A 21,437-nucleotide genomic window follows, 5' to 3' on the forward strand; every position below is an offset into this window, starting at 1 on the left:
ATAACTTCCAGTTTGGATAAGCTTATGGATGAGGTACAGTTAAATATACAAGGTGGCAGATATACAGGGACGTTTACAGAGTAAGCAGTATGATTATCATGAACATTAAGTGATGGATAGTTAGAGTGATGCAGCAGTTCACATACAGCATAACTAACAAATAACTGAGTTGTTCATTTGCAGGTGTGTGTGTGTGTGTGTGTGTGTGTGTGTGTGTGTGTGTGTGTGTGTCAATTATTACAAGTAAATCTATTTGGACTTGCGAGTAAATACAAGCGGGAGACTTTGATCTCTCTCTCTCTCTCTCTCTGACGCTTCGACTTATGCAGAAGCCTTCTCCAGAGAAGCTAAGATACAAAGATACAATGCTGTTTATCCGCAAACCATTCCTCACCATCTCTGGACGCCGCAAAAGTTCTTTCGCGTTCGGCTGACTTCCCCAGGATACGGCACTGTTCCCTTCATTCTACGACCGCCAACCGACGGTGTCAATATCACGAAACGTCACGGTTACTGGTCACTTCTGTGCACTATGTGGGCTGCTTCCAAGGCTCTCCTCACTAGTCTGTTTAAACTTTCCATTGCGCATTCTTCCTGAAGGGTTAATTGCCCCTTTTTTCAAAACGAAATAAATCTAAAGTTCTTTTAAAACAAATCCTCACGAACTCTCTCTTTATCATATAACCCTGAAGAAAATACCACCAAAAAGTAATGTAAAACTTCCTCTATAGAATACTGATATGGCAGAGTGTGGGGGTAAGTGTACCGTCTCCTCTGCAAAGCGGCAAAGAGTTTTTTTTATTTGTGTAAATATACGATGATTACCTTTCCTTTCAAGAGGTGATTCCATTCTACATACACCTTACCATATTAAACCCTTCATTCCATTTTACTTTATCTTGCATACATACATGCGTTTCATATATTTTCATAAATACTGTCACATCCATAAACAAGAAGTACTGTTTGGTCAATATCATAGCCGGCCGCCGTTTCAGCGTCACTCAGAATGACTAGAACTCTAAAACAATTAAACTTTACTAGGAAGTTGCCCCAGGAGCTGTTTTTCCGCCGTTTTCTTTAATCTCATGATACACGACCTTTCACTACCTCACGCAAGCCTCAGGATGAAAGAAGACCTTTCACATACTGACAACTTCACAATCATATCACAACATCCACAGTAGCAAAACCAGACATCCTGCATTATACCGCAAAATCAGAATACTGGTTCATCAAGAAGAAAATATCTGCATCGCCACAGATCTCTTCGAACACTCTTTGACCCTAGACAAACACAAATCCAGCTTACAACCTCCAGTCACCCTGGATGGACAATCACTCCCACTGAACAAAATACCAACCAATTTAAACATTACATACGACACACACGTGACTTTCACACCCATAAAGAAAACTCACAAGGTAACTGCCCACAGAACACTAACTGACAACACATTTGAACAAGACCAAGAGTCCGTCAACATCGTCGCAAACAATTCATCCGCTCCACTTTAAAAATAAGACCTGCCTGGTCTTCTTCCACTCTCTCAGAATCGACCATAATAAAGACGCAAGCCACACACAATATAGTGCACTAAAAATAATCACTGGCTGCTTAGCGAGCACAAACATTCTAAACAATGAAGCGAAAATCCTTCAATATAGTCCCACTTGAACATGTTCCGCGCTCATTTCTGTGGAACAGCACATATATTCTTAAGAGTCCACGGGGAAAATGAAACAAGATAAATTCCCAAGTGCACTTTCGTGTAATAATCACATCATCAGGAGAGACCCAAGGGAGAAATATAACAGTCAGTTGATATACAACGAAGATACGTAGCTAGGACGCCATTTGGTAAACACGCGGCTGTCCAAGACAGACAACGAGCGTATCATAAACTTTTTATTTTACAAATTTTATCAACAATAAAGTTATCCAATTTGTATAAACCATCACTAATATTAACATTATAATTCTTTGTGTATTTAATGACAGATGATTCAATATTTGTCGTGATAACAGAGAGTTAATAACTGAGATGGCATTACTCCAGTCAGTACAATGATCATAGTTTTTAACGTGATTAAACAAGGCATTTGATTCTTGTCCCGTTCTTGTACTATATTTATGTTGCTTAAGTCAAACGGAAAGATCCTTACCAGTCTGCCCAACATAAAACTTAACAATTTTTACATGGCACTTTAGAGATGCACCCAGGAGAATTTTCTGGTGAATTCCTGATTCAGATATGCTTCATAGTATTATTGTTGCTGAAGGCAACATTTACATTAAAGGATTCAAGCAACATGGGAAGTAAAATTATTATTAAAAGGGAGAACTAAAAGATTCTTGGTGTCAATGGGAGGTTTGGGCTCAACTCTATGAAATGATTTATTTGCTAACTTAGGGATTTATCAATGAATGATCTAGGGTACTTTAACTTAGATCCAATAGAAAATATCTTCTCAAACTCATCATCAATATACTCTGGACTGCAAATACGTTATGCCCTAAGGAACATATATTGAAATGATAATAATTTAACTCTGTCATGTTGAGATGAGTAATAATGGATATATATGAGCATACATTGGTTGGTTTTCTGTATAAGTTAAACTTAAACTTGTTTCCTTGCCTATGGATCATGCAATCTAAAAATGGTAACATACCATTATTTTCATTTTCTACAATAAATTTGATGGAAGGTACTAAATTGTTAAGGGGAGAAATATTTGTAAATTTTCATTTGTTGGCCAAACACAAAGAACATCTACATACCTAAATCAAATTGCATTAGAAGGTAAGATATCATTTAGTAATTTTGTTTCAAAAAATTCCATATAAAGATTACTTAGTACAGGTGAGAGGGTTACCCATTGCCATACCAAATTTTTGAGCATAATAATCTCCATTGAATTGAAATACACATCTTTTATACACAATTGTATCATTTCAATGAAAACAGACTTTGAAACAGGTAAATGAATATCATCCAACACATCAAATAAATATTCTAAAAGGTTATCAACTGAAACTTTTGTGAAAAGTGAGGAAACATTAAAGCTAACAAGTTTGAAATCAAAATTAACATTGATATTGTTAAGCTTGTTAACTAATTCTACATTGTTCATGATATCAGAGTTTGATATCTTACCCACTAAAGGACTTAATAAAGAAACTAACCATTTTGACAATTTATATGTGATGGAGCCTAGTGAACTTACTATAGGTCTTGCTGGAAAATTCTGTTTTGATAAGTCCATACATATATGGCAATGAAGGGGACAAAGATGACAAACTTTTGATAAGAGAACCATTACCTTTAAACAACTTTATTTCTTTATTGAAATGGAAATTAACTGCTTCTAGGGGATTCTTACTTACTGAGTTTAGAATGTTATGTCATCATTTAAAAGATCATCCATTTTTGTCAATCATCACTACAGTGTTAGCCTTATCCGCTTTAGTAATATGTATATCAAATTACTAAACTGAGAGCAGGAGGAATACCCTTACAAAAAGGTTCCCATGATACAGAATTACGCCACCTGTTTGGCCTGTTTATAGAACTATTCTTGTAGAATATTTACGATTATAATGGAGAATGGACCAAATAATCAGTCGAATGATCTGGTGATGACTTTCAATGTTCCTGCTCTATCAACAGCCAACGTATCCTTTTCCACCTGACACAGTACAACGGAAATATGAAAAGAAGTCAATATTACACTGACATGGCAAAAGCAGGCTGGTAGAAGGGGAACGTAGCGATATCTTGAAAACCACCGGTTAGGTTAGCCATCAAACAACGTCCCTAGAGTAGAAGCAACAGTAAGATACTGACCAGCACCTCACTGCTGCAATAATAATGTGTGCGACTAGCTTCTCCTCAAAAGATAATGGTCCGATATTGGAAAGGTAGTGGTGTCTAAGTCTACCTCACTCCTCCCTACCTCTGACCGGTACCATCATTCAAGTGTGACCAGACAACACCATATTCACCATCAGCGGGGAATATGGTGTTTGTCCGTCTTGTATGAATGACTTCAGTCTACAAACCCACAGTGGCATAACGGCTGCCACTTTTAAAAATACACAAGACTGTCCCGATAATATCAAGCCTTCTTTAAGGAGCAAGAACATGCTAAATGCTTAACGTTTTGCTATAATAAAGCGACACGATGGTTGGGGACAGCCAAGGAAGAACAGGCCGAACCCCAGGTAATACACCGGGATCCAGAACCAGGCCAGGTCCGTTGTGCAATTCCGTGCAGACGTTATCATCTGTGCTGAGAATTTCCAGCAAATTACACTGCTATTAACGACCTGACAATTAGTATATGACATGCTTACTGGTAGAATAATGTTTGAAATATTAATCAGCTCTCCATCAGCCAAAAAAAAAATTACGATTCTTTTGCAGATGTTTGAATTAATAAGGTCTTGCAATCAAGCGCCATTACACAAATTAATACAGCTGAAATATACACGACTTTCTTTTGCAATGGCAGTGCAATGCGTGAAGAACAGAATAAAATGTTTTCTTTAATGTTAATGAATAAACTCGATAGTGGGGAGGGCCATGAAGATGAGGAAAAATGTCGAATTCATTTATGTAAAACATGGTGAAACATTCGTACAAATAAACAGAACCTATGAAGACCTCGTCAAACTTCACTTAAGGGTCAAGATTCATCTTGTTTCTCAGTAATATATACTGAAATACACCTTCGCCTGTTGCGTCCCGCCACATCCTAGTTGATACGCGCAGGTAATGTATTCAATAGCCGACTACTGGATGTAAAAGCAATCAAAATCCTATAAAATCACACAGCTCTCAAATTATAACGAAAATAAGGTAACGTTCATCTGCGAGGGTAAGTCAGGTAAGTTTTCAGTGGTTATCAAATAGCTCCCTGCCCAAACGTTTCATTACCTATCATTCATATTTCCTCCGTTTTCCCTGATCTTTATGACCTTCACAATCACACACACACATTTCTAGTCGAAGAAATCAAAAATGAATAAAAAAAAAAAAGGGAAAAGCAAGCTCTGCCACACTCATTCTGCTTTCCACATTAATTAAGGATGCAAACCTAAACCAAAAAAAATCACTCATACTTAAAAGCTAATTCCTGTGACTCATCAAAACAGGAAATTTATATAAGAGTAATATTAATACAGCTATCATCACCGATCAATAAGAACAATGACGGTGCTGTGTTGGTGATATCAATAATGGTACAATTAACAACACTGATGATGATGCGTCTAAATTCTTCCTAGAGATTATTTCCCTAAGAAAAAAAAAATATTGTTTACGTATTCCAAGTGTTAACAACCGCACTTTTCTGTTTTGCTGATCATCATCAGTCATGCATACATACACTTGCACGTTTACCTCGGCTTAAAAAATGTTTTAGATTGTGCGGAAATGTCATTAACTCAGTGGTAAACCCCTTTACTTCTTAAATCTCCAGTTCGTGTGCTCGAATCTCACAATGGGGACACCACTAAATACCTTATAAACTTTCAGAAAATGTTACGTTACAGATCAAATAGCATCCATTAATAATGCGGTACTGATTAAAATCCTTATTCTTGACGGGATTTTAACTACATTCTTAATAACGTCACAAATTAATACGAAATTGAGTCGCCCAGCCTTGTCGTGTCCTTGTGTGAGCTGAGGACGCCGAGTGACGGTTACGTTACGCCTTGAGTCAACTTGACTCTACCATATTATAGCCTAGCGCACGTTGGCTGTTCATAGGAAATGCCTCGCATGAGCCGAAGGGTCTGATGGAGTTTCCTTCAATCTTTTGTTACTGTATGACCTGTGGTCAGATGTAACATGATCCCCCCAAATAGCTTTCGACACGTAATCGACAATTGCTTAAAATACCAAAGCCAAACAACACTAGGATATATCTACAATCAGTTGAAACATCATGGCCAAACACTAGGATATATCTCTTACAATCAGTTGAAACATCATAGCCAAACACTAGGATATATCTCCTACAATCAGTTAAAACATCATGGCCAAACACTAGGATATAACTCCTACAATCAGTTAAAACATCATGGCCAAACACTAGGATATAACTCCTACAATCTGTTGAAACATCATAGCCAAACACTAGGATATATCTACAATCAGTTGAAACATCATGGCCAAACACTAGGATATATCTCCTACAATCAGTTGAAACATCATAGCCAAACACTAGGATATATCTCCTACAATCAGTTAAAACATCATGGCCAAACACTAGGATATATCTCCTACAATCAGTTGAAACATCATGGCCAAATAACACTGGATATATCAATTATAATGAGGTAAAACATCATGGTCGAATAAAAAGTTACATCACATAATTAAGTCAAACATCACATAAAATGCAATCAAATCATGGCCATACAACAAGACATATCACATATAATTGGGTGGAATATCGTATCACGTACATAAACAGGCGCGTATCTAGAGGTTGGTCAGGTGCGGGGGAGGTGGCAACAATAATTTCGTTAAGACAATGATAATAACTTTAACACAGGAATGGTACGAATTTGGGAAAAAAATTTAGCCTGGTTTTGAGTTATCTGTGTGTGTCAGCTTCACTTACTACTCATATTATCAAAACTGAGTAAACAGAAGTGAGTGTACTGTTAGCCAAGTGACTAGCTCTGAGTGAAAATAAATTCATGGTACTTGATAACATGAAAGACGAGTGTATATCACAGACACAGTTATATATATACACACACAAAGATATATGCTCATTTCACCTTTCGAGGGACTATACGCTTAACAACAGCTGTAAAAATACACTAGTCATTATTATCATTGTTAATCGCCTCTCTCTCTCTCTCTCTCTCTCTCTCTCTCTCTCTCTCTCTCTCTCTCTCTGGACACGCGCCTGCTTATATAATCAGCTGAAACAATGGTCAAACAACCTGATGAAATAGTAATCATGTTACTTACCTTCTCTCCGTCCGGCATGTGTGGGTAGGGCCGTTGGAAACCATCAGCCACTAGTCACGTGATCAACAGCACATTAATCACCTCCCAAATTTTCCAATCACCACTATAGTCAAGTTTTGTATAGAACTAATGAAGGCTGTATTGTAATGAGGTCATTTACTGTTATATTGAATATCGCAATGCTTCACCACATTTATCATTTATCAATTACTGCTTGTTAGTTTTCCACGCAAATATTGCACCGCATTTATCATTAATAACTATTATCAATAATTGTTACCAGTTTTCTATGTATTGATCACCAGTGTCGATATATCGCAATGATAAACCAATATTTCCGTTATGCTGCTCGCTAATCACTGACCCCCACACACGAGAGTGGGTTTTACTCTCAAAAATCAACCTTATATCTCTCATCAAGTTCAGAAACATATACTTCATTTTCACGTCAGATATATATATATATATATATATATATATATATATATATATATATATATATATATATATATCATAGCCTCACAGGAAGCATCTCTGAATCTTTTTCCTAAGCTGTCACACGACTTAATGTTAAGCACATGACACTAGAACACTAATTTTCCCGCGGGTATAAAGGCACACTGAGGTTACGGCATAGGTCAAACCATTTCACATTAAACAGAAACCCCGAGCGAGTGACATGGTGACATTTATATATGCCACTACTGTCTGTTAATTAATATTCACGTGTGTTATCACGACACACACACACAGAGTACCCTTCCTCACCCTACCTCAGCCACGGTCTGGGCAGCACTGACAATGCCCTACACCAGCCTTTACCCTCACTCACCTTGAGGCGTCTGGGCCTAACCATAAACAAGCAGTTTGACAATCGTATCCGTTCCTGCAGTAATCCACGATTGGCAGGTTCAAATTCGATATCGGTTATACTTTCAGAGGTAACAGTGTGGGAAAAACTTATAAGTAAGTGGTCATAAGTGTTTAACTAAAGATGAATATACCATCCGGCAGATGGACTCGGGTTAACTTATATAAATGGGCCGACCCTCCGCGAATGTAAACACTGGCAAACTGGCAAGCTTCTGATGGAGAGAGAGAGAGAGAGAGAGAGAGAGAGAGAGAGAGAGAGAGAGAGAGAGAGAGAGAGAGAGAGGATTCCATGGTGTTATTCCGGCCAGTGTGTACCAACGTGACAAGTGTGATATTACATGGTCACCTCCAGTGTCAGGTGTCATGGGTTCCCGTGACATGGTGTGACATACCAGCGCGGGGAGTCACGATCACCTTTGTCAACTGTCATGTCATGCCGTGTCGGTAGACACAAGTAAACCAATGCTCCAATACACACACACACACACACACTGAAGACGGGTACGTATATTTTGGACAGGAGCAGCGTAGCCTACCACTCACCGACCTCAAGATCCCCCGGAAACTATAAATTTCTACTTTGTTTTGACGGGAAACTTAAAAAAAAAAATCTTAAATCAGATAAAAAGAGAATATATATTCCACACTCGTTCTATGTAGACTGTCTTTGTCTGAACGTCCCATTTCACTTTTTCACTCATGAAAACGAGTCTCGGGTATGTAACTCGTATATAAAACATCGTGATGAAATGTTTAGAGTGCAACGCACGACAACCATAAAATTAATAGTGCTTAAGCTTATGCTCTGCGCAGCTTTAGGCTCATAACAAATTTGTGATGGTGATGTATCAGCGCAAACAGCTAACTGCATCAGTTTAGCAGTGTTGCCACCAACCACAGTGTCTGCCTTCCTACACACACACACAGTCACGAAACGAACTCAAACAGTAAACACGGATCTGGGATTTGGCTCTTGTTGTACAGTCAGACTTGCTATAGCCATTGGGATGGTCATGGGTTGTCAGGAACTGGGGCACAAACATGGATGATATATATAAAAAAAAAATAACAATACGGCTAAAGTCTACTGTTGATATTTTGGATAGTGAGAGTACAGATGATAGTGATAATGATGAAAATGATAATGATAGCGATGCGGATGACTTTCTATAATGAAATCGAGTGATGGTGATGATGATACTCATGGTCAAGATGACTGCAATAAATATACATCTACACTTTCCAGTATACAGGATGCGAGCTATTATTGAGCGTACCACACAAAGCTTGCGAACCATTTCTAGAATTGTTATCTAACAAAAATAAAAGAGTCAATTGTTTTGTATCTAGTGTGGTCAAGTTAAATACATTTTCACCTTCGGTAATATAACATTCTCGAAATAGACGAAGAGTAAATATGACAAGCAGTTACTATAAGAAACCATTGACATACAAACTGATCATTTCCGCACAGCTAAGTACCCCCTTGCATGATGAAGAGAAAATCCATTTTCTTTCCCAAGCTGAACATATATCCCCATCTTATTATTGAAGTGAATACTGAGGGGGAAAAGTTGTATATCTTTCTGTATGGTGATGGAAAAGGGAGATGACCGGACGAGAGAGAGAGAGAGAGAGAGAGAGAGAGAGAGAGAGAGAGAGAGAGAGAGAGAGAGAGAGAGAGAGAGAGAGAGAGCTCTGGGTGGTGGCTGCACGGATCCCTTACTGTGTTTATGTAAGAACATGATGAGCACGGGAGTTACCAAATATAACTTACACCGAAACATAAACACTTTATGAATATTAATCCATGAGTGATTTCACAGTCCATACGTATCATGTTATATATCTTTAAGGCACATATTTCCATACACATTATGTACGTGCTTATCTCAAATTTACCGTTATATGACTATCAAGAATCAATCAAAAAGTAACCACAAAAACCTAAAGTATACACAATGCTAAATTTTTGTTTTTGTTTTACTATAAAGTTGTCTGATATTTGTTGCTGCATCAATGTGGCGTCCCTCTATTATTTCGCAGTTACATATTTCCTAACGATTTACGGTGTTGGGATAGTCTTTTTTTTTTTCTCTCGCTGTGTTTTTAGGATGCTGGTGACATTTATCGTTAACATGTGGAATAATAGTACATCAGCCGGCAATCAAAATAAGATGCGACACACTACTAGTTAGAACCACGATCGCACACGGAGAAGCACCGCCAGCGTTGCTGCATCAAGATAGTGGCGGGCAACACTCACTATACGGAAAAATTATTTTGGCATTGCCCTTACTTGAGGCTTTCATAAGTCCCTTTGCGCATTTCCATTATGGTAATAGCCCTTGCATCAAAGCTCCTGGTTCGCTCACTTACTCTTCCAAAAATACTCTCTTCCATACTCCTCTCATTTTCCGTTGCATTATGATCAATAACCACCCACCTCTCGTTCTCCACTCATTTTTACCAACATCAGTCTGGAGCTCATTATCTTACACATTTATACAACTACTGCTTTAGCAGCAGTGCTACCCCTTCCTTAGCTCTCGCTCTCACACCAACCCCTGACTACATCCAATGATATTTCCAGACCATTCGTCCCCTTTGCCCTTAAGCTTTGTTTCACTCAAAGACAGAACATCGAGGTTTCTTTTCTCAAACATCCTACCTATCTCTCCTTTCTTCTCATCTTGTTTACATCCACACACATTCAGACACCCAAGCCAGAGTCTAAGAGGAGTATGAGCACTCCCTTCTCGGCTCCTTTTGTTCCGAGTTTCAGAAATTGAAATACACGAAAGGTAGGGTGGGTTTCAAGCCCCGTGCACTCGCCCTACTTAGTCGCCTTCTACGACACAGAATACTTGCGAAGTATTCTTTTTCATCCATGATCAAAATAACACACACAAACACACACACACACACACACAAACACACACACACACACAAACACACACATATCCAAAACTGCAAGAATAAGGAAAGAAATTAACGAGATGTTTCCGGCGTAACCTCTTCAGACAAAGCGACGAGAATTAATTACATCAAATAATCTCTATAGTGAGAACACACAAAGAGGCCCTGGTGAGACCTGTGTGTGTGTGTGTGTGTGTGTGTGTGTGTGTGTGTGTGTGTGTGTGCTCCCTGTATATAAATTGTCTGATGTAATTAATTCTTGTCACTTTGTCTGAGGATGTGGTACACAAAAGATCTCGTATATTTCTCTCACTGGTCGTGTGGCTTTTGCTGCTTTTATGATACACGCAATTGTGTTTTGTCATATATATATATATATATATATATATATATATATATATATATATATATATATATATATATATGTATATATATATCCCTGGGGATAGGGGAGAAAGAATACTTCCCACGTATTCCCTGCGTGTCGTAGAAGGCGACTAAAAGGGGAGGGAGCGGGGGGCTGGAAATCCTCCCCTCTCAATTTTTTTTAATTTTCCAAAAGAAGGAACAGAGAAGGGGGCCAGGTGAGGATATTCCCTCAATGGCCCAGTCCTATGTTCTTAACGCTACCTCGCTAACGCGGGAAATGGCGAATGGTTTGAAAATAAATATAAATATATATATATATATATATATATATATATATATATATATATATATATATATATATATATATATATATATATTACTACTTATGCGTCAGTATAGTAGTGACATTGGCACGGTGAGCTAGCACCACAGTGGTTGTTACATTCCCTTCCCTGGCCCAAATTAGTGACTTCCTGCCTCGTATACATCTGGAACTCGACCCAGAAGCGCAAACCTTCTCTCTACTTCACCCATGTCACTTGACAACGAGTACCTCACACGAGTCTTCAACCTAAATCCTATAATCTCTCTCATCTTCCAGGAGCACAAGACCTCCTCACTAAACTCCTGCAAGTCGTAAGAGGCGACATAACTAGGGCAGGAGCCCCGAAGGCTCTGAGAGGCCTGGGGTTGTCTGAGAGGTGGTTATGTTTGGTGAGAGGAACCAGGATGTTCTGGCTCTGAGTGGAAACCATAGACGTCGGGGCCTCAACGGTGGTTGAGAGACGTTCGTGGGATGGAATGACCTGGATCGGCGTGGTATATGGGAGTCGACGTGCTCTTAGAGAGAGAGAGAGAGAGAGAGAGAGAGAGAGAGAGAGAGAGAGAGAGAGAGAGAGAGTGGTTGGAGTCAGTACAGGTCTACTGAGGAATGTGTTCATGGTCTTCAGTGTGAAGTTGGGTCTTGTGATATGTTGAACTGATGGCTGGAAAGCAGACAAGCAAGGGGAACTCCTTCAGTTATGGCAGAGTGTAGCATCAGACTGATGTATATCTGGCGGGGTGGCGTTGACGACAGTGTTGGATGTGACTGTTCTGTTCTCCTTAAATCATTTCAGTCACCTTTGTGTTTACTGGGGGTGAGGGGGAAGCAGGTTCTATTTCTATTCAAAGGTGTATGGTACTTCAAATGAGATTCTATTGTCGTTGCAAAGACCTGAGCGCTGAGTATTTTGAGGTGGAACAGTACTGAAGTTATTCTTATTTCGTTGTGCAAGTGTCGAGTTTTCGTGCTTGCTTGGCAACCGGTGATTGTTCTGAATGCTCTGCTGAGTGTGTGGTTTGCAGCTTTGTTAGGTTTGCTCTTGACAGGGTGGGTGATCAGGAAGGTGAAGCGTAGTTTAAGGTGGAGCAGATGAATTGTTTGTACAGGATACAAGCGATTTTTTTTTTTTTGTTTAACTCTGGTATCAGTAAATGTTATGAGGGCTTTTAAATTATTTAAGGCTTTTGTGTTAATGTTTGTGTTGTAGGGGATTCACGTCTGTCACTAAGGAAGGTGATGGAAGGTCACATAGGAAGACACAGCAGGGGGTTATAGAAAGAATTGCTTCCCTGAAAACTCTATTGTAGAGCTTGAGGATACTGGAGATGAAACCTTCGTAAGCATGTGGAATGGCGGAAAACTACATAGTCTTTCTTGTCTTTGATGTGGAAGTTGGTGTTAAGTAACTTTTGTGCGAAGATGTGTCTATTGTCATTATTACTGTGTAGGCCGGGGTGTTGAGGTTGTGCCGAATGTGTTTATGTTTCACTTTATGGTGTTGGATGGCTGTTCATTCCAGGTTCCAATACATCACCCTAACCTCTTGTCTTTCTTGCAGCATCCGTCTGGAGGCCAGCGGGCGTGAGGCGGCTGAGATGAGCGTGGGCATGGGCGGGCAGCGAGCGGCATGGGCGCTGCGGGCGATGCTGATGCTCCCACTGTGGTCCTCCTTCCTGTGCATCAGGAGCAGCGAGGGGTCCCAGGCCGGGCAGCCGCGTCTCATAACCAAGTCGGCGATGGAGGTCGAGGTGCTGCCCCGCCCCGGCGCCTCCACGAGGGAGAGGGAGATCGCCGCCGTCTTCAGGGGCGTAGCCTACGGAGCCATCGCCACTCGCGCCCCCAACGCAACCGCTACGCCACCTAATGCTCCTGTGACTGATGAGGTGCTGAGGGGCGTGGTGTCGTCAGGGGCCCCTCCTCGTGCTGGGAACGACGCCAGCCACAACAGAGGTCCCGCCACCAACCGCAGCTCGCACCTGCCTAACGTCCGGTACGAAGTGTCCAGCAGCACTAAGGACACGTATCGGGTCGACATCGTTGCGGCCCCTACAGGTAGTCCCCCAGCTGCGCCTGGCAGGAGGGAACACAATACCAGTGGCTCGAGCACGCCCGCTGACGGCGTTGGCCCAGCAGACGTGAGGCCCGACGCCACTGTAGGCAGCGAGGACCTGCGTGTTAGCCAGGGCTTGGCGTGGTGGTTGCAGGTGTACGTCTCGGCCGGGTTGTACACCTTACTGGCCATCACGTCGCTCTGCCTCATGGCGCGGGCTGCTGCAGCCACACGCCTCCTCCCACGCCCGCACTACCTCAGCCTCCACGTCCTGGTTTTCTTCTCGACCTTCTCGCGTGGATTGTACATCCTGCACGACGCCCACACCATAGAGCACCTCCTGCCAGCCGCGGTCTTGACGGCCGTGGAAGAAATCGGGTGGCCATGCCTGACTGCGGCGCTGGCAGTGATGGTGGTAGGCGCCCTGAGGGCCTGGCACCCCTCACGGCGGCCCTGTGCCGCCCTCGCCATCGCCCTCATCACCGTTGCCCACCTCGTGTCACTCCCCGTGACTCACCTCGCCTTAGGTCTGCTCGAAGCTGGAGACTTGCCGATCTTGCCGACCACAAGAGTAGTTGCCGTGACCTGGGGCGGCGCAGTGGGCGTGGCTGGCCTGTGGGCGGTGTGGGCAGCGAGCAGAGGGAACTCGTCCCAGCTGACGAACGTGGGCGTGAACGTCCAGGAGACTTCTGGCAGCGTCAAGCCACCCGCGCACTTCGTCCTGACGGCCGCCATCATGCAGCTATTGCTGGTGGGCGTCAACCTGTACATGTTGGTGATACCTGTGTCCCCGCCGGAGTGGGAGTGGGCGTGGTGGTGCCGCCTTGGCCTCTCCCGTGGCCTGGAGATGCTGATGGCTGGCACGCTGCTCACAGCCGCCGCCCTAACCCTCAACCAGCTCACTCACTGCTGCGCCCTCAACTGCTACTGCTGCCACAAGAGGACCGTCGAGATCGTCCACCCCTCCGCCATCAAGATGATTCACCCCCTAGGGGTGTACACGCTGCAGCAAGCCATACCCAAGAATGAACATGCTCAAACCATAGCTGCTCTGTCCCTGAACAACTACCCCAAGTGTAAGCGGGATCACAAGAGCCTGGATTACGTGACCTCGGACTTCCAGTTAGTGTGGAGTCACGCAAGGCCGCTGACGACGTCGCAAACCGCGGCGCGTCTGGACGCCGAGGACGACTTTCTTCAGCTCGCTGTAGACAAGGACCACGACATCCCAAGGGCCCACATACTACCCAAGACTCCGCAAAACGTAATGAAGCCTTTCCTCGGTGCAGAGGTCTTCACCTGTTCCCTTCCGACCTACAAGCTTTACGCTACTCCAGAGAGCTGCTACCAGTTCGACGAGGACCCCAAGGGTCTGCATGAGCGTGGGTTCTCACACACCAGCAAGGGCTCCACGGTCCTCTCAGGCAGCAGCGGAAGTAGCAAACTCTATTCGTCACCTCAGGTTCCCCTCAGAGCCAGTCGCAGCTGGGATGAGCTGTCCACTAGCCACATCTACGAAGAGCCACAGAGGACCTTCTGCGGGTCAGTGGACGAGGCGCTCTCTGACCTCTCCGACATGGCTGGCGTGTCTGACCTCTCGGACATGGCCATGGACTACCCGAATGACCTGCTGTACAGCGACACCAACAGTCCCGTCTTGCTACGACCCTCCCAGCGCTCGAGGAGGCGTCTTCCCACAGCCCACTACATCAGCGCCAAGCAGTTCACCAACCAGCAACCGAACGCACCTCACCTCACAGCTGACGACCAAGCGACAGCCACCACCACAAACCCCCAGCAAACCACCACGCAAGAGTCCGCAACCCGCCAGGCGACCAAAGGAAGAGAGCAGGAGCCCCTGCCAGCGACGGCGACCGCCGGGCACAGTACTGCCACTCAGCCAGAGGGTACTCCACTACCTCCCCCCGCCCATCGCAAGGCCAGTAAGCCACCGCCAGCCACCCTTCACGCACCAACGCCCCATCCACCTCCTCCTCAACGCACGCGAACACACCCTCCGCCACCTGCGCAGTAAGCAACCCAAGGGGCTGTGAATTCACGTGAGGTGGTGTTGTCCTCGGAATAATAATCACCGACACCACAGTTTCTCTCAGCTCGGCTCTCCAGGCCATAAGAGCCATGTTTAAATGGAACCACAACCTTTACATATCCAGTGTCGTGTGTGTGTGTGTGTGTGTGTGTGTGTGTGTGTGTGTGTGTGTGGTTACAGAGACGAAGCTGTTAAGTTGAGGATACGAACTCAGGAGACATCCAGATGGCAGCATTTGAAAGAGAGAGAGAGAGAAAAACCTCTCAGCAGTACAATCCTCAATCAATGGGCGAGTCTCCCCCTCTCGATGTCCCGGAGGTGGGACGTCAAACATAACAAAAATAATGGGGGTGTGATTTTTCGCGTCACACTGTTTGTTGTCTTTGTCAGATGAACCAAAGCTGTCGACTGGACGAGCAAACACTTGGAGGACCTCTCGCCTCCTCTCACAGTAATGAGTTTTCGCCCCAAGTGAACACAATCACCGGAGACGAGCGAGGCGTATTTACTTCATTATATACAACAATATTAGCCCCGTGTGATTCAGGTTAGGAGGGGATTTACTGTCATAATGTCTGGTAATCTTAATATTCTCTTCTGGCGGTCATCTATGACGTTCTCATATGACGCAATGACGACTGACTGACTGACCACCGTTAAGCGGAATGAATGACGCCGTTTACATGACCGACACGTCCCGAGTGCTCTCAAACACGTAAGGTGGTAGTAATCACCGCTCAGTGCGATTGCGTTGCTGGTTCACCGTAGGGCTGTGTGTGTGTGTGTGTGTGTGTGTGTGTGTGTGTGTGTGTGTGTGTGTGGCTCAGGGCAACTGCGTGGGATGTGTGACGTACTGATGACGTAAAGGCTCTACAGAGGTCGATATGGATGTGTGAAGTACTTATAAAAAGGCTCCTGAATGGTCATTATGAATGTGTGACGTACTGATGACGTAAAGGCTCTGGAGTGGTCGGCATGGATGCATGACGTATTGATGACAAAATAGGTCTGTGTCTGTGACTGATGACGTAACAGCTCTCTATCAGGGATCAGTATGGATGACTGATGACGTAACAGCTCTCTATCAGGGATCAGTATGGATGACTAATGACGTAACAGCTCTCTATCAGGGATCAGTATGGATGACTGATGACGTAACAGCTCTCTATCAGGGATCAGTATGGATGACTAATGACGTAACAGCTCTCTATCAGGGATCAGTATGGATGACTAATGACGTAACAGCTCTCTATCAGGGATCAGTATGGATGACTAATGACGTAACAGCTCTCTATCAGGGATCAGTATGGATGACTGATGACGTAACAGCTCTCTATCAGGGATCAGTATGGATGACTGATGACGTAACAGTTATTGACTGATCAATATGGACGCGTGATGCACTGGTGACGTAAAGATACACTAGTGGAAACGTGATGTAATGAAGACGAGAAGGCTCACGGAGTGATCAGTATGGATGTGTCATTTACTGACGGTGATAAGGCTTGTGATTAATCAGTATGTGTCATTTCACTGACGATGAAAAAAACTCATGATTAATCAGTATGGCTGTGTCATTTATGGACGTTGATAAGGCTCATGATTAATTAGTATGTGTCATTTTACTGACGACGAAAAGGCCCATGATTAATCAGTATGGATGTGCCATTTACGGACGACGAAGAAAAGGCCCATGATTAATCAGTATGGATGTGCCATTTATGGACGACGAAGAAAAGGCCCATGATTAATCAATATGGATGTGCCATTTATGGACGACGGACTAAAAAAAAAAAACCCACTCATGATCAATCAGTAATGGATTTGTAACACACTGCTGACGAAAAGACACAACCGATCAATCGGTCTGGACCTGCCTGCATATCAAGTACTCTACTGTATTCTTTAGTGCTACGGTTGGTTTCCGTTCACGGCGTGGCCTCACTGTCCAATGAGATATCCTCTGTTGTATGTTTTGACCCTCCTCCTCCTATACATATATACATATATATAATATATATATAAACATATATATTCATGGCAGTAACCTAACTTGTAAAGGTCTGTCTGTCTAGTCATGACCTGTGCCACAAGACAGACGTACGTATGTAATACCAGAGACCGTAGACACCTTCCCCCCCAGCCCACCTTCGTATCAATTACTACCCTCGAAGCCATTTTGAACATCGTTCAAGTAAATGCCTTTTTGAACTAGAAATCTAAAAAAAAAAAAAATGATAATGTTAGAACTGTCTATATGAATGAAAGAGATAGTAAAATACCCTCTAATGTTTGTAAAGAAAAAAAATAGAATATAACACGATTTACTGTGGTATTTAAATGGTATTTTACAAAAGGACTTTGTATGAATTATTTGTCGAGAATAAAGGTAGGACTATCCTAAAACTGTTTTATGAGGTATTTCATTTTGTCCCCACGACTGTCCAATCTTTTCCGGCAAAATATTCTTCATCAAATTACGCTATATATATATATATATATATATATATATATATATATATATATATATATATATATATATATATATATATATATATATATATTACAAATTCATTTCCTTGTGGTGAACAAGACTTATAGAATCTGAAAAGTACTTACCCCAACCTTAACGATGCCCAGCGTGTTAATGTGAAAAATGAACTTCAACACTTATATAAGTGCTTCTTAACTGGCTTTCGTATCTACTCTAACTACTTAAGTAACTCGCCAGTTATAAGCCAACAACCCTATTCACCTCTGCTTACACAACTCCTCTACTGCGTCCAACACGAAGCCATTACATTGCCATCGTCATCTGAAACACCCATAAGCCACAGTTGATCATCATAATGATTCCCTCTACCACTCTCCTCCACTGCCTGTGTCTCCTCCTCCTCCTCCGTGCACCTCCCTCAGCACTGCTGTAATAACCTTCTGACCCCCAGAGACAAGTCCTTCCATATACCATCCTCTGTGGCATTTATCCACCCATCATATAGATGATTTCCTCTTTATTCTCTTAAGATTTTCGATCTTTTACATCCCCTAAATCCAGCTGTACTACATATGTTATCCACTTCACCTGTTATCATATTCTACATACATTATTCCCACGTCGTCAGCTGAAGAGACAAGCACTTCCTAATGTCTTCCAGCACAATTTACCAGTCTGTTTTCCTTCTCAATTCACCCAAGCTTCCACTCTACCCCTCAGGTGTTCTCCTACTATGTCCTGAACTCCACTCCCCCAGTACCTCCTGGAGTCATCCAGAAGCCTCCGGGTCTTCACGGAGTTCAGACTAATACTCCACTTTCAAATCCCATGTCTTATCAAAATCGAGAGAGTCTCATTCCTAACAGCACTAGATTTTAGCATCTACGCACTGCACAAACCATTACATTGGCCTGGTTTCCTGTTCAACACAGCATCTGGTTTTACCAAAGAGCACAGCGTCATCTGCATAAAACCACGGCAACTCCCAGTCTGTTCAAACAAGATTTAAGTTGTGGGCCGCTCTGATCCCACCTCCCTCTCCTCGCACGTAATGTCCCAGCTAGAAGAAAAAAAAATGATGATAGATAAAAAGTTAGCGACATCATACAACCTTATACATATTCCAATGTCTATTTCAGAGCACATTAGGCAACCATGGTGATATCACACAACCTTAACACACTCCCACATTTATTTCAGATCACATTAAGTAACCATGGTGACGACCTTAATACATTCCCATATTTATTTCAGCCATTTACCCTTACGGAAGTGCTACTTCAAAGCACTTAACAGCATTAAAGTACCTTCCCTGCCCATCATATACAATAAAAACTCCCTAATAGGCTTTCCTATTCTCACATTACCACATGACTTTTCGAAATCCATAAATTCTACGTATTACTTTCCTATGACTCTCTCTCATGACCTGCGTAAGTGCAGAACTCTGGAGAACTGTGTAAATGCAGAACGCTCTCTTCCCTTCCTAAACGCAACATGCTCTTCATTATCAAGGAGTACGTGAATCCCTTTAACACCAGTGGTGCACTACTCTGGTCTACACACACCCTCTTCCCTTCACAAACCCTCCATGTTCCGCACTCCCAAGGAGCTCATTGATCCTAGTAAGTGCAACAGCAGTAGTCGCTGTAGTAGGAGGTGTGTAGCAACAGGTGCCGCACATCCACCTACCAGGGGAGGAGGAGGAGCACCACCACCACGTGAGTGTCGGGAAGGTCAATCAGTGATGCTGTTGCCCGTCACGCATCCCAGCCTGGGCCATGGTAGCTGCTTCTGTCGCTACTTTTCGTCTCAACTCACACGTGGGGTCGCTGGCGCTCAATCCACAAACGCACACCCTCCGCATCTCTTCCATCACTTGCCACAACACATAAGCGGTGCACCGAGACACCCACTCTCCTCTCCGGTTTTTCTCCCCCCTTAAAAAAAAAGAAATTATGATAGCACAACACAGTTTGGATACCTCAGTGCTGAACTGGAACGACACTAGTGGTCGAGGAGGTTTCGATGGTTCCTAGTGCCATCCATGACTAACATCAAGCGACTGGAACCAACTCCATCCTTCCAGACTCACCTTCCAGATCCGCTATTTTTCTGGTAATTCTACAACATTCGCGATCACAGACCTACCCTTCCCCTCTACAGAATACCACTATCAGTTCGCTTATTTGTCTGATCTTTCCCTCCCCCCCTAAAACTATTAATTTTTCAAGGTCACTTCCCTCATGCGCTCCTAACTTCAATCTCTAACATCGTTTCCGCTCCATCGTAATAAGGTAACTTCCACTCTTCATTTCCTGGATCTTGTCTCCTAACTTTGATACCATCTGGCTCAATACTTTTCTACCCTCTGCAAAAGAGGTGGCCGTACTTTTATGCCAGTCAGTGGACTACTTTCAAATAGCTTGACCCTATGATGAGGTTATAGTGTGTGTGTGTGTGTGTGTGTGTGTGTGTGTGTGTGTGTGTGTGTGTGTGTGACTTCTTATGATACTGCTGTGGCTGACTGAACCGTATTTGATCGGTAAACACAATACATTTATAACTTTAAAGGTAATTCAGATACACTTATAGAAAACCTCATACGTCTTGTAATCATGTCCTGCATTAACTACCATTTGGTACAAAAGCACATAGCCGTACAAAAGGACATAACTGTACAAAAGCACATAGCTGTACAAAAGCACTTAGCTGTACACACTGCTAACAGAACTGTGGGACTTGAGAGTAAGTGATGTGATGTGTGGCTCTGATGTGTCTTGATAGCATTGACATAATCTGATTTCCACACAGAACAGGCCACATGCAGTGTGTCTGGTAGGTGACCATCAGCAGCAGGCAGACATCCGCCCCTCAATGCATACGGAATCAGCTTAGGGGGGACGTTTGTGGTGACACAAATAACTTGTAAAATCTAAGTAAATCAACGTCTCTTTAAGTTTGTTCTTCAGTTCACTGCACATCTATCAGTTCCATTCGTATAGCTAGCTCTTCAGGATCGGTGTTAACACTAACATCAAATTGGGGATGCAAATACTTCTGTAGTTCCATTACGCGAGCGAGCATGTACGCTGGCAAACCTTGATTCAAATTACTCTTTTAAAGCGCGTACATCATGTGAATATTCAACCACGCCATATTTGCTGGTGGCACGTGCAGCCAGCGTTGTAAAGTGTACTGAACTAATCTTCTGAAATTGTATTTTCCCAGATACGTAGATTATTTGTGAATGCTTTGTGAGGTCAAAGAAGGATGTTAAGCTAATCTTTTGTTTGAAGCCTTGTGTTCAGGTCATTGAGATGAGCAGTCAAATCTATATATGGAATAAAAAAAAGGTT

General features: G+C 42.9%; 2 protein-coding genes across 2 annotated transcripts in view; one reads left to right on the forward strand and one right to left on the reverse strand.

Annotated features, from left to right (window-relative positions):
- Positions 1-7,138, reverse strand: part of LOC139750002 (uncharacterized) — a 402,403-nt gene extending 395,265 nt beyond the window's left edge. Inside the window, exon 1 of the mRNA XM_071664370.1 lies at positions 6,999-7,138. The gene's annotated coding sequence lies outside the window, so the exon portion shown is untranslated. The remainder of the gene's footprint in view (positions 1-6,998) is intronic.
- LOC139749986 (uncharacterized) overlaps positions 1-17,998 on the forward strand; it is a 48,301-nt gene extending 30,303 nt beyond the window's left edge. The window contains exon 2 of the mRNA XM_071664368.1: positions 13,043-17,998. Coding sequence (XP_071520469.1) covers positions 13,080-15,569 — 2,490 coding nt within the window. The 5' untranslated portion in view covers positions 13,043-13,079 and the 3' untranslated portion in view covers positions 15,570-17,998. The remainder of the gene's footprint in view (positions 1-13,042) is intronic.
- The last annotated feature ends 3,439 nt before the right edge of the window (positions 17,999-21,437 follow it).

The sequence above is a fragment of the Panulirus ornatus genome, chromosome 1 (assembly GCF_036320965.1).
Source record: "Panulirus ornatus isolate Po-2019 chromosome 1, ASM3632096v1, whole genome shotgun sequence".
NCBI classification, from domain to species: Eukaryota; Metazoa; Arthropoda; class Malacostraca; order Decapoda; family Palinuridae; genus Panulirus; species Panulirus ornatus.